The sequence below is a fragment of the Fringilla coelebs genome (genome assembly GCF_963513975.1).
Source record: "Fringilla coelebs genome assembly, chromosome: 8".
Taxonomy (NCBI): Eukaryota; Metazoa; Chordata; class Aves; order Passeriformes; family Fringillidae; genus Fringilla; species Fringilla coelebs.
The window spans coordinates 20,425,759-20,440,884 of record NC_140066.1 but is presented as its reverse complement, the minus strand read 5'-3'; the positions used below and the strand labels follow the sequence as shown (position 1 = coordinate 20,440,884).

Genomic DNA, 15,126 nt, shown 5'->3' with positions numbered 1-15,126 from the left:
AAATTAGGAGAGGAAGATAAGAACCAGAAGAAGTAGTTGGTCAAAAGTAAGTCACATTCTAGAAATCTGCAAATTATCTGTTGATTCTTTCTATGTATATAGCAGAAGAGCATTTTCCAAACAGTCAAGAAATGTCTCTATCACAAAAATATTTTCTAATTTTTTTTAAAACTGAACAGGTATACACTACATAGTATACTGTAGTAAACTAAGATAATTTCATCTAAACTGTTCTTCAGTTCATAATTTATTTATATAATAGAGAAAGTAATATTGTCCCTCACAATGGAGGCCAAATCCAAGTCAACAAAACTTGTGAGAAAGAAAATTAAATATTACAAAGTTGAAAAGACGACATTATAAAGAAATGAATGCAGAAGAATCTTTACTTGACAGTTACCCTTTACTGAAAATAGCCATTTTTTAACTTAGCAGAGTCTTTCAAGAGTTCTCTAAAGTCAAATCAAATAGGCTATGGTATTAAAAACTTGATGTCAAATTAAAGGGGCATAAAATCAGCTGGATCCAGTCCTTGCTTAGCACCTCAGTACTGAGTTTCAAAGTTCACGGGTCAACTACAAAAAAATGAAATGAAACAAAGCAAAAAAAAAAACCTCAAAAAACCCAACCAAAAAAGCATTGTGGGATCTATAGAAAACAATTATTTGGCATGTGTGGAAAACTGTTTTACTGCTTGTCATAACTAATTCTTGACAACCTCCTACTTAACAGATGGTGAAATTTGGTAACAGAAAATAATTTGTAAAAACTCTAAAAAATCCTGTCTTGCTCTATTAAGAAAATTAAGAATTCAGCTGGACAATTGTGAGAGTGTTGCAAGTGAGTGCCTAGGGTAATGCAAATGAAAATAATGGTAAAACAGCAAGAGTTTGTTAACCAACTGGTTGATAGATAAGCAGTAGTATGTGAAGGCCCATACATCTGCACAGATTGACTACAAATTTCTGTAGTATCTTTGAATTGAGGAAAAACAGAAAATGAAGTTGTGTCAGTGAAGAAACTAGTCTTAATAAGCAGTGTTACTTAACACACAGATGAGAGGGAAAAAATCATCACCTTGTCCATTTTCTTGAGGTTTGTTTTTCTTCCAAAATTCGATCTCTCGCTGCAGTTCCTCTAGTTAACATAAAAGAACAGTAATGTGAATTTTTAAATCAATACCAGGTATTAGAAAGAGCCATATTCCCCCACCAACCCAAACAGTTCCCAAAACCAAATGAGAAACTTACGTTCTCGAAGTCCAGGCACCAACTTAAATATAATTTCCTCTAAGGTGTTATCCAGCCTTTCAGAGGGAAAAAATACATTTCACATTAAATGGATACTAGCATTTTAAGTATTTTTAGTGTTTAAATAACAAAAGCTTTTGAATAATGAGTTGCATTTTTCTGGTAAATAACAAATCCTGTCAAAGCCAACTGATTTTAGTTTGAGAGACAACATGCATTAAAGCTTATCTCAACCATCTCCTAAATGGTATCTCAGAAATAACTAAGGAATTACTTTTTTAATGTATAAAGATAAGAATGAAGCAAAAGATAAAAACATTATACTCTGAAATTTTAATTTTTGAATTTGTATTACATGCAGACAGTAGTTTTACTAGAAGGAACAGACTGGAAAAGTAGTATCCAATTTTAAGGTCCAACTCATGAGTAGTAAGCATGAAAATGATAAACTCCATTATCATACTAAGTGTTGAAGAGCTTTGGTAATAAGCCTGTTACAAAAACCTGAATAGACTATTCCCTACTTACCACGCCACAGCAAAGCAGTCTTGGCAGCATAAAGAGACCACAGTGCATCCATGCTGCTTTGACTTGATAGTTCTCAGTATCCAGCACAGTTAATTTGAACTATTTAAATCTGCCATGTGTTGTACACCAGAAGAGAGTACACAGCACAGGCATGTCCTCTGATACCCTGATATCAGTGCCAAAACTAGTTAGAGTCCCTTCCAGTGTACACACTGCAGTTACCCTTGTTGCTGAAGCTAAAATACTTTTCTTTCCTTTTCTCTGAATTTAACCAACTCTTCTATCCATTTAGTTTATCATCTGCTTTCTAGTTCTACTTCCTCTCCTGGTCTCTTATCCTTCAATTTCCTCTGGCTTTCATTCTCTTTCCTTTTCCTTCCTCTGTTTTGCCCTTTATGTTCTCTCTTGTCAACAGAAACTCCCATTGCCCACAGCCTAAACAAAAACTCATGACAAAATAAAACACTAAATAATGCAGAGGAATTAAGTATCTTGACATTCAGTCAGAATCTGGCATATTTTAAATTGCCTTATTTTTTCATCTCAATAACAATATATTTTTTTATATATACATATTTGCAAATACACCTGCATACATGGTATTAATAATACACTATAGGCCTGTAAAAAAAACATAGTGTGTTTGGCTGTTCTGGCATTTGCTCACCAACAGTTGCAAAGTAGGAGTAAGAATGAATGTTTTTATTGTTGAGGAAAGTCTACAATCCATATAAATTGATAACAACTATCTTAAAATAAATACATGAGTATTCAAGGTTCTCCTTACAGAATTTGAACTTGTGCTTTACAATCAGACCCATTACCCAACCATCAAGTTCTGAGACTAGATCCCTGTGGTATCCATCAGTAGATTCAGTCATACCATAGAAGTATTCATGTTTCAGCTACAACCACAATCCATTTTTAATTGCTTCTTCTTAAGGGGACAAAACCAACAAAAATTCAGCAAGTGAAACATCCTTCCCATAAAACAAAGCAGCACAGAGAGAGCACTTTCTCACAGATAAGAAGGAAATAAAAATTGTAGGATGTCTGAGTGCTGGATTTCTGATAGATGACAATGTAGGTCTGCCTTCCCAGGTGGTGTAACTCGCAGCCTCCTCTGTCAGTATCTGAGGGAACTGCATGGTGCTGCTGTCTGTGAGGTACCCACAGCAGAGCACTGGGAACTTGGGAACATGCTTTAGAAATGGAATTCATTTCACACTGTAAGAAAGCTCCAACCTTCATAATTTACTCATTAAAAGAAATGAAATAAAGACTTCAAAAGAGAACACCAGTACCTTAATTAAAAATCCCTCTGTTCTTGAGGATAGTATAATACATGCTGGTCTTCTTTCATTTATTTTTGAAAATTCCCATTTAGCACTTTCTAATTTACTTTCAATGGCTCAAAACAAAAGTCACCGGTAATGCTTAAATAGCAAAAAAATCCAGTATTCTTTGCAAATCCACAACGCTAGAAGCAAGAAGTGGCTTCCCACTCTAGTCAATAACTTATTTTTTTTTACAAAAACTAAGCAAAAAAATCTTCTTTCTTTACAGAAGATAAATAGTAATCAATACTCTGACAAGGAGCAGGAAAAAAAGTCCAATCTGATCTTTAAATGAAGGGAAACATGAATTATTACAAGATTCTCAATTTCAGATGCATCTTTCAGTGTTCCCATAATCCACACATGTAAGCACTCTGACATAAAGATTTGTATTTTTGTGTCTCACATCAAACTCATTCCAAAACGAAAATACTTGAAAGAGATGGTCTCAGTCATTTACTATGATCCTTCCTGTTAATGCTGAAAAAAGAACATTGATATTTCAGAGACACCTCTTTCCATCCCACATCTTCCAAATCTCCAAACCAGAATATATAGAAAGTAGAACCAAGCATTTCTGCCAGTTTAGTACAGCTCCTTTTTTCACCTCTTCTATAATGCGGAATGAGTTAGAAGATCAACACTCTCTGATAATCATCAGCAAAAGTGAACCAAACTAAGACTATTGCTCAGGGAAACTTGCATACACAGGAGTATGGCAGCAAGAGAAAAAAGAAGTCTGCCCTCATGGCATTATCAACACAGACCCTATTGATACTGATGATGCAGAATTCTGCTAAATCAGTAAAGGGAATTCTTGAAATTTAACACTCTTCCTACATTTTCATTTTAGAGCTCAATGTTGAATTTCAGATTTGGTCTTGTAGTTACAAGAGACCCTAAGTGCTGCCAACTAAGAGATACATGTAAAAAATTCACATAGTTATGAAGTTACTCAGAACTGAGTTTAGAAGTAGTTTATAAAGCTTATCTGAGAGATCTTAGTTAAAGTGGTGTTCAACACCATTTCTCAGAAAATGACTGCATTCTTTAGCAATGATAGGGCTGATCTCCATGGTCAGAGTCTAACTCTTGTATTAAGTTATGCAGGCAACATCCAGGAAAGATAATTCCATTGCATGGCTCGTGTGCTCTTCTGATTATTAGTTTAGCAAATGTTTAAAGCTGGTTCATAAAATACAACCAGGAAACTACTAACTATATGCAGGTTCTTGGCAAAGAGACCAAATGACTCTAAAAGGAATTTCAGTAAGTAATTGCAGAGAAAATAGATCTTCCCACATTTCTGGCTTGTGCTCTCAACTTTCCTCACCCATCTATAATTTCCTGCTCAAAGGACAATATTTGTTTACTAAACATCTACTATATGTTTCAGAAAATGCATTTTTCATCTCATTTGAAGTGGTCCTATCAAAATAAAAGAAATATTTCTAAATGCCTTTGTTTTCAGCTTATTATTTGCCTACAGCATATTCTGTTATGACTCACACAGCACCTCAGAAACTGACAGGAAATCAGAAAAATAATCTACATGAACCTGGTCAGCCCCACCCTTCCAAAACTATTCAGATGAAAAAATCTTAGGACAATAACACCCTTTACAGTTGCTGAATTCAACCTCTCTCAGTTATGCTCTTGTACATAACTGGGAATGCTTGTGCACACATGGATCAGTCAGAAATCAAAGCAATGTATGACAAATTGTAACAAAACCAATGACATCAGAAAATTATACCAAGCCTAGTAAATTCCAGATGTAAATTTTTATTTTTACATTAATGTAAGAATAAGTCCTTCTAAGTTCACAACAGCATTACAAAACAGTAATAGTGGGGGATGGGGTGGAGATAGTGTTGGGAGTGAGGGCACAGAGTGCCTTCATCACTCCAAGAAAACATGAAACTCTTCCACTTATGATGACATTTGCAAATTTTTCTATCTTACTGGATGCCTATCATCTTTTTTTCAACATAACATCACTAAAAATGAATACAGAATTTTATGAAAAATAATTTTTTAAAAAGGTGTGTTAATACAATATAAAAAATCTCAAAAAAGGGTATTTTTGATGTAAAAGCATCTTTTCATGGGTGTCTTTTCATTAATCTTACAACAGATTTCAATTCATATTGGTGGACTTATGCCCTGAAAAGCATTGCTTTTAACATGATTCACTTTCTATATGTTGCTCTAAAAAGAAAAAGTTGCCATGAGGTTTGGAATGCCCTAAATAATTGAAAAAGCAACCCTCTAGAATTTAATTTCATGTAAAGAATAAAAAATATTTGGTTCATTTATTTGTTTAATAGAGATACTATTTTTTTTTAAAAACTTGTACAACAGAAGCACTATTTCTGTGTCTTTCCCTTATGTTTCCTCCTTTTACTATAGCTGAAAAATTCAATTTAGAATGTAGTGGGAGCTGAGAAAATGAAAACCTGTATGGCTTAGAACAGTTAATGTGTGCATCATACAAATAACCAAAACAATTATTGCCCTTTTAGGATAAAAACATTAAGATTTTTTTGTTGTTCTTCTTCTTCCATTTCATCAAATGCTGTGAAATAGATTCTTACCTTAACATTTCTAGTGGATTGGTCTCATGCACTTGGTTGCCACACCTGGGACAGTCATTGCTGTCTTCAAAGTGTTGAACAATACAAGTCTTACAAACTAAGAGAAGGAAAAAAAAAAAGAAAAAAACCCACTTAGAAAAAATCTAAATAATATTGCTCAAGTATGACCTAATGATTTGACCTGGGAGCTACCTCACACATCAGAAATAAAAGAGTATTGTCTTAAAGTAAACAATTACAATGTATCTTTTCCCCTTCTTGCTCCTCAAAACCATAGTTAGTTCTGCTCTGCTGGGACACCAAGGTCAGCAGCACAGGCTGGACAAGCACTTCAAATGATGAGATATTTCTGCTTCTTGGAATTCTCCCAGCATCATAACACACGGAGCCCATAGCCTGTACCACCTTAAAGAACAGGCTCTCAGGTGGGTGCTGGGGAACTTCAGCCAGCACAGCCCACCATCACCTCAGCTGATGGGAAATAACTTACACTCAATATAACTTACTCAATGGTGCTGCTTGCAGCTGAAAATACTGGTTTAAATACTTATTGTAAGAGAAAAGGTCACTGAAATTGTACACAGGTTCAAAGTGTTTCCTTTTTGACACAGGTCTTTCCAAAGCAATGACAGAATGTACACTCAACATTTAATATTTGAACTTTATACTGAAAAATCAGGATCAGGACAATGGTAAGTATCAATAAAACCACACCAACAACAATGTGAATTTAAAAACCAATCAACTGAAAGTAAACTAAACAAGGTGCTACACCACTGTTGCTTCTAAATGATCAATTACAGACTGTAGATTTTAATGTCATTAATTATGGAAGCCAAGTTGATGAGAACAAATATACCTGCTATTATTACTGCACAACAATGTTTTGGACGGAGATAAACTCTAGCCTCTTCTTATTATTAATTCACCTACACTGAAATAAGAACTGCAAATTCATCAGTAAATGACTGAAAAAATAAATGGACTGCTCTGACTGCAATATGCTTTCTGCTGAAACAATGTAATTTTTACATCAATTACTTAAAGAAATATGAACATCTCTAAACAAGTTGGTAAATCCTAATTATAAGACAACTCTAGGAATCTTGAACTTTCTTTAACAAACAAAGCCTGTATTTGTCTTTGCCTTAGAATGCTCAGAAGAGTTATATCAAATCAGCTGATGCTGACAATGCACACACAGTAAACCTCCATGTAGGTGTTTCTTCCAACTGCTTTAAATCACTAACTTAAAGACATTAACTTCACAGCCCAAGATTGTCAAGGAATTGTAAAATAACTCTTCTGTCACTTAAGCTTTTCAGCTGCAGCACCTGATAGCTCCTAACCCTGGTATCTATATTGTGCTGAATTCAGGAGGTGTATGGGTTAGTGGTGGGTAAGGACAATACCAGTGAGGTTAAGAGTCACCAGCTGTCTCAGAAATGCCATTAGCTGGAAACCTCAGTTTGAAGTGTGGGGGAAAAGGGCTGAGGAGCAAGTATGATGATGAAATTGTGAAGTCCAACACAGGCGTAAATTACTGTCATCTGGAAATTCAGCTAAAAGTCACTGAGGTAAGTAACAGAAGAGTTTGGCTTACTCTAGACCTCTTCTGACTTAACTTCATAGAAACTGAGCTTAAAGATAACTCAATAATGTAACTGGAAGAAATATTTATAATATAAACCAATCTATGGAAAGAAACTGAATTCCTCAGTCTGAATATATTTTTGTGCTCTCTTTATACCTTTTGTTTTTCAGAGGAGATACCCTTGGAAGGCATGCATGGTTGAAGAAAGGACCTAATGATTAATGAAGAGCTTCCTTTCCAGTGTAGGAAAGGCAGAACATATACAGAGACAACATCATAAGGAACCAAGAACCTTATTCCAGTCCTATATGGATGTTTCCCTATGCCAATAAACACACAGATCTGGATCATGCATTTGTACAGCCAGCTCAATACCATAAAACCCCCTTGAAACTGTAAATCAGTACTGAAGTAATCTAAACTGACTTTTGCCTTTTCTCATGTAGAGCTATGGTGCTATGAGGATTTGCTGACCACAGCTAAATGTGATTTACCAACAGGAATATAAGGGTAGAAAATGCATATAAATTCTAGCATGGAAGAATAATGAACTGATGCATGACACTCCTAGTGGGATCATCAACCAAATATTTTCCTAGGCATAATTGTCCTCTATTATTCTCAATATAAAACACTGAACATTTTTCAAAGCCTATCTCTTTGCAGTTTCAGAAAATGGGATGAAATCTAAATATTGACTGAAAAAGGTAGGCAAAAAGGGAATCCTTGGAACACAAGTAACTGACAAATATCGTTAATTCACCACCTTAGGGCAAAAACCAAACTACGAACCAAAACCCTTAACTCTTTAACCAAAACCCTTCCAGTACAAATGAGCAAAATAACATGGTTTCATTTTGCTTTTTCATTTGCTTTAGATCATGGTAGGGCAGCAAACAGGCAAAAGAAAACTGCTTAACCTAAATGTACCGTTTGCAGAATTTTGAGGTATAGGCTACACATGTCAGTGAAATGAGAACTTCAATTGCATAGTCGTACAATGACATTTCAGATGAGACCCAATAAAAGTTAAACTCATGTAAGATGACTTTCTATGGCTGATAAAAGTATTTGTATGACATATGCTAATTGGTTGGCTGCATAACAATGCTGTTTTCCAATACAGAGATATCTGGTTCACACATTCTTTCAGATATTCATAATCAGATGAAAAACACAGATACAAGTGCCAAGACTGTGCTGTATGTCACAAACAAACAAAAAAAGGATATATCTTATGAATATCTACATACATATGTATCCATCCAGGTTACTGTTTAAATGTTGATTAATGAGGTACCTAAATAAAACTTCATATTGCATTTTTAAAATAAAGTATTCTACAAGATAACATGTAATTAGTTAATTGTGGTACAAATTCTTTGTCAGAACTCATCCTTTGAATTCTTCCAAGGATCTCCTCTCTCAAAGTTGATCACTCTGATTCAGTGAGCAAAGGAAAGGCACAGTATGGGCACAGCTAGTGGAACATCAAACCCATCTCACAGACGGCACAGAGGTGCAACAAGGCATTTGGTATGTTTACTGAAGTATTTAATTATCTGCCTTAAGCCTGCTTTAAAAGCACTTACTTTTAGGGAAGGTGTTTGCTTAAAAACAAGACAGAAAACGTCACTTAACCACTCTTTTCAGAAACTATACAAGTGGGACTACTCCTCTTTTAATTACTACTACCAGACACAGTCACATGAGATTTTCTTTTGTTACAAGGGAGAGAGATTTTCAGTATGTGATAACCAAGAAAGACTTTTTGTGTTGAAAGCTATTTAAAAATAACATTTAGGCCCTGCTACATGCCATTGACTAAAGTTTCTGCAGGAGAAGGAGTCTGAAGGCAGCTTAGCTTGCTTGTCTGAGGGTGAGAAATTTTGCTGCAGTGAAGTTTTTTTGGGATCTTGTGTTGACAGCATAGGTTTTTAGCAAAACCTGAAAACCACTCTGGTTGAAAGATTATTTGATATTGAAAATTATATCTCTGGTAAATTTCCTGCAGGGAAGGACATTTCTGAAAGTTCCTAGACTGTCTTGGTTGGCAACTTCTTAACACAAATATTAGAGAGACCAACTAGGAGTAAAGCACCTTTTGATCTTCTGTTCATAAACAGGGAAAAGTTGGTGATGAATACAGCCACAGAGAGCAGCTTGCCTTGAGGTGAGTTGAGGATCTTGGAAAGGATACACACTTAAACAGCACATTTAGGACTCTGAACTTCAGGAGATGGGACTTCAGCTTGTTTAATCAGCTGCTCATCAGATTTCCCAAGGAGACTATCATTGGAAAGAGACTTGAGAGAGCTGGCTAAGCTATACAGTCCACTGTACAGGGAATTATGTCAGAAGAACTGCCTAGTGCACAAGAATTGCTTAGTGTACATTCTTCCTAATTAATATGCAAAAATTAGATCATATTAGAAGTGGAAACAAGAATGGGAAACAAAAGGATATAAAATCACTACTCTGGCACTTAGAGACAAAGGCAAGAAAGCCAAGGCCCAGCCATAGCTAAAACTGATGAGAGAATAAGGGAATGGTGTAAGTATGGCAGTAGCTGAAGGAAGCTTAGACAAAATATGCCTGTTAATGAATGAGGGAAACAACTCAGGAATAGCTTCTACAGAAAAGTTTTAAGTCTTCAGCATCTTTTTGTCTTGGTCTTCACAGGCAGTGCTTGATCCTCCCTGCATACCAGCTTGATTTGGGAAGGAGAGGGATGACCAACACCAAGGAGCAGCAGGTTAAAGCTTACTGAGAAAGACTGGATGTACTTAAATCTACAGGCCAGGTAGGATTCACTAAGATGAAAGCTCATCACCATAATCAGGGTGATTATGAGAAGTACCTGATGACTAGAAAAGAGTGGTGTGTTATGGTCACCTGTAATAAAGAGGGGAAGGATGGCCCAGGCAAGTACAGCTAAACAGCCTCCTCTAGCTCACTGGGAAGATGGCAGATTACATCATGTCCCTCGGGGTCAATTTCCAGCTATGTGAGGGACAAAAATGTAATCAGAAAGTGGAAGCAGCCATTTGCCAAAAGCAAATCATGCTGTAGGCTGGCAGGTGATGTACTAATATCTTGTACCATCTGAACAGCAGTTACAGGAGTGACAGAGCCCATCTTCTGGGGAGTGGCAAATACTATCACAAGGAGCAATGCTCACATGTTGACATTTGGCAGGACATTCAGAAAAACTAGATAAAGAGTGTAGCACTGGAAATGGTTATTAGGAGAAGCTGTGGAGGCTCCACACTTAGAAATTCAAATGTCAACTACCCAAAGACATGGCTTGACCTGGTAGAGTGCTGGCAACTAACCTGCCTCCTGCATGAAGTTAGCATAGACAACCTCCAGATGTTTGTTGATGTTTTCAACCAACATTTCTACGATTGTGTAAACAGTCTGTTATTTTTTAAGATACTAAAGAATGTTCTCAAGGAAAGTTTATTTTCCAATTTTGTAAGTGCACACTGTACTAAACAATGGAGTGACTCAGGAGACAGATGATGGGACATGCCCTTTAGCTCACATCCAGACTGCTTCCATCAGTGGTTCTTAAACATCCTTGACAACTGTGTAACAGACTAGAAAAAAAGGTTTCAGTCCATAAGACAAAACCATTCTGTTGAAAGTAGCAAAAAAGAAATGAAGTACTGAGTTTGCAGAATAAGTAATTTTGCATTAACACAACTGTTTCCTTTCCAACAGAGATAGGAAAGCTTCCACTTCTGGTACCCAAGTTTCACTTAGGTTTCCCAGCAAATAGTGGAGTTTTCTGTCCAACATTTTCAAAATCCCCAGCAGAAACATCTCTAATTGAAAAGACACTAATTTCTCAGAGCAGGACTTAATATTTTCCAGAAATACAGAATATGCAAATCAACTGCTAATTCCCTGCTGTGGTTACTAGTGATCACATTAGTTCCCCTATGATCACTGGAGAACATCTATGTCAATATATGCCTTTCATCTTGTCCAAAGTCATACACTGTACTCCCAGTATCTAATGAATTTACACTGCTTCTTCAATCATTAATATCTGCAGATTTTGATAATTTGTACAACACTGCTTTCAATCATGGCAATTAGTAAATACCAAAGGACATTTAAAATCACTGTATATACTGTGGTATCTATTTGGACAATACTTAAGAATCATAACTGTATGGTACCATGCCTGTATATAAAATAAAATTAAAAATAATAAATATTTTCTACAAGATAACTTAGCAGAGTACCTCCCTGAATTCTTCCATCACCTTTTCCTTTGCAGACATAAGATTTGCATATCACCACTGTTTTTAAGTTTTAAATTTTCCTTTCCATCACTGTAATCTTTCTATTTTGGTAACTGAAACTAGACTTTGCTTTAAAGAAACACCTCCTTCTTTCCTGCATTTCTACTTAAGGACCCAAATTTGGGGCAGTTTTGTGGTGAGAAGACCTGTGTAACTATATGGCAGCTCAGTAAAATTCATGTGCTCTGGCCTGGGAACTAGGCAGTGACAGAGCTGGCTCAGTGAAGAGCTCACAAACTACAAAAGAGCAAAAGAAGCAGATGCTGCTGAGAAGAGAATGCTCCTTCTGCCATTATTGTTTTGTAACAGGACAAAATGTAAATAAAAAATGAATTATGTAAACAAAAAGATAGCACAATAAGAACATTTTTTTCTTAAATCTGATTTCTGATGTAACCATTTTCCCCTAACCCCAACCTTTTATAAGTTGTCAATGTTCATTAAACTTCAACCATAAAAAGTAGCTAATACTGGAATTTTTCCAGTTTCTTTAAAGGGAAAGAGAATTTAATAAGGTATTTATCTGTCTCTAATAAATTTACCTCTGTTAAGTACCTCAGTCTTTTCCTGATTCTATGTCACTATTTTCCCCCTGTACCCAATAAGGGATGAAGATCTTCCTTAGCACTCCTTTTCTTGATAATGTATTTATATAAGCATTTTTAATTGTCCATTATGGCAGTAGCCAGATTAAATTCTGGTTGGACTTTGGCCCTTCTAATTTTCTCTCTTCATAACTTCATGGTGTCCATGCAGTCCTTCTGGGTTGACTGCCCCTTCTTCCAAACTCAGAGACTCTACTTTTCTTACTAAGATCCAGAGAACACTTTCTGTACAGCCAGGCTGGTCACCTTCCCTGCCAGCTCATCTTTCTGCACAGGGGGACAAGCTGCTCCTGGTGCCTTTAGCATTTCCTTCTTAAAGCACATACAGCCCTCCTGCACTCTTCTGCCTTTCAGGACTGCCTCTCAAGGGACTCCATCAACCAGGCTACAAAATCTGCCCTCCAGAAGTTCAGGGAAGTGGTTCTGCTAAATGCCCTCCTTACTTTTCCAAGAATTGAAAACTATCTTTTTGTGATTGCTGTGCCCAAAGACATCCTCCAACTTTCACATCACCCACCAGTTCCTCTCTGTTCACAAACAGCAGGTCCAGCAGGGCCTCCCTCACCAACTATGTCAAGAAGTTATCCTCCACCCACTCCAGGAACCTCCTAGACTGTGTTCTCTCTGCTATTTCCAGTAGGCATCTGTTAAACTGAAGCATTCCTCTAGAACAAGTGCTAGTGACTGTGAGACTTCCCTCAGCTGCTTCTCAAATGTTTCATCTACCTCTTCATTCTGGTTAGTGATTCCAAACAGACTCCCACTGTGGTACCTGCCTTGTTGGCCATTCCCCCAGCTCTTACCCATGAACACTCTATCATCACCATCACTGAATTCTAGACACTCAAAACACTCCCTAACACACTGTGCTACCCCACCAGGTCTCCTTCCTTGCCTGTCCCTTCTGGAGAGGTTTATAGCCATCCACTGCATCCCTCCAGTTGTGTGAGTTATCCTGCCATGTTTCTGTGATGGCCCCTGTGCTGTAATTTTCCTGCTGAACAGTGGCTTCCATTGTTTTAATCCTCTGTGTGTTTCATACAGTAGAGATGCAACACCAAATTGTAAAAATTAACAGTGAAGACATTAACAACTGCAAAAAAACACTGCACAGCAACTACAGGAAATGCCAAAACAAGACTTTTAACTGATATTTATTAAAGGTTTAAAAATGGGAAATCTACCAAAAGACATACAATTCCCCTAACTCTTCTCTTAGAATAGTTCAAATGCTATTAGGAATGATGTCAAATTCTAAAGGAGGTCCAGTGAAACTACTGGCTATTCAGAAATAAATGGAAAAAAAGCAAGCATGTAAATAAGCTTGTGAAAGTAAGATGAGAGAGTTTGACAGGACCATTCATACGTTTAATATAATTCATACACGACAATGTATGATGATATAGTAGGAGCAGAAGACAACCTAAACAACTTTTCCTGAGACAGTTTCATTGAAAGAGATCTATTCCCTAAGTAAATATTTTGCCACCTTCAAATGTTTCTCTGCATTGTGCCACAGAACACATTAGAGAGATGTGGGCCACTACTGACCAAACTAGCGTATCCATCACACATACTGCTAACAGATACATTAGTTTAAGCCTCAGGCATGGTTATACCACCAAAAGAGCACACCTGACCTAATGATCTCACCTGTGATCAGACAGGCCACAGTGATGTTAGGTGTTAGAGCCAGCACTATCACTACTAGCGTAAGGCAAACAAAAGGATCTCTGTACTCTGCCAGGTCCAGCAGAGCTGACATAGCCTCACAGAATGGGTCAGGTTGGAAGGGAGCCCACTGGGTCATCTGGTCCAACCTCTCTGCTCAAGCAGGGTCATCCCAGAGCACATGGCACAGAATTGCATCCAGACTGCTCTTGAATACCTCCAATGACGGAGCCTCCACACCCTCTCTGGGCAATCTGTTCCAGCGCTTGGCCACCCATACAGTAAAGAAGCTCTTCCTCATGTTCAGGTGGAACTTTCTGCCCATTGTCTTTTGTTCTATTGTTGGCACTACCAAGCAGAGCCTGGCTCCATCCTCTGGATGTCCACCACAGATATTTACACATCTTAATGAGGCCCCCCTCTCAGTCACCTCTTCCTGAGCCTGAACAGGCCCAGCTCCCTCAGCCTTTCCTTGTAAGACACTCCAGATCCTTGATCACCTTACTACTCTCTGCTGGACCTGCTCCAGGAGCTCCATATCTTTCTTGTACTGTGGAGCACAGAGCTGCACACAGTTGAAGATAACCCAGACTGCAGACCAGTGTTTAGGAAACTTCAGAAGAGACTGGATTAATTAAAAATATTAACGTAAAAATTCAGTAAACAAAAACAAGCACAGTGGCCATATTAAACACATTAACACTTAAAAAAACCCAACAAACTTATAAAGGAGGGACTATTTTGCAAAGTATTACTTACAGGTATGGAGGCACTCCGTTACTGTAGTTGGCTTGATGAGATAGCCTTTACAGATGTAGCAGGTGATATGAGGATTGAAATCTTTCACCAAGTGCTTCCTCTGAGTAGCCATTCGTGGAGCAGGAAACACTGGCAGAGTGCTTGGGGCCAGAGAAGCAAGTCTGAGAGGCGCTGATGTCCACAGTTCACAAGAGCTGCGGCGCTGCTCTGTGCAGCTGGACTTCTCCAGGCATTTGATCTTAACTCCGCAGCTCTCACTGAGACATGGCTCATAACTCCCGCTCCTGCGCCGGGCGAGTCATTTTCCTACCTGTAACACACGTGGAAAAAGAGAGCGACGTGAACCGGGCCGGACAGCGGCGATGCCCCCGGCGGGCCAATGTCGCCATGAACTTGGCAGCGGCCGGGGCTGTAATTTACATAACAGCAGCCGCCGTGCGCCGGCAGCCGATGTCCGAGGCCGTGCCCC

At 37.7% G+C, this 15,126-nt stretch overlaps 1 protein-coding gene across 3 annotated transcripts in view; it reads right to left on the bottom strand.

Moving 5' to 3' along the window:
* The window catches only part of PCGF5 (polycomb group ring finger 5), a 64,720-nt gene that overhangs the window by 17,985 nt on the left and 31,609 nt on the right, over nucleotides 1-15,126 (bottom strand). For all 3 annotated transcript variants that reach the window (XM_084210903.1, XM_084210905.1, XM_084210904.1), the window contains 4 exons: nucleotides 14,658-14,967; nucleotides 5,713-5,809; nucleotides 1,251-1,306; nucleotides 1,078-1,137 (listed from right to left, as the gene is read on the bottom strand). In XM_084210903.1, coding sequence (XP_084067029.1) covers nucleotides 1,078-1,137; nucleotides 1,251-1,306; nucleotides 5,713-5,809; nucleotides 14,658-14,769 — 325 coding nt within the window. In that variant the 5' untranslated portion in view covers nucleotides 14,770-14,967. The remainder of the gene's footprint in view (nucleotides 1-1,077; nucleotides 1,138-1,250; nucleotides 1,307-5,712; nucleotides 5,810-14,657; nucleotides 14,968-15,126) is intronic.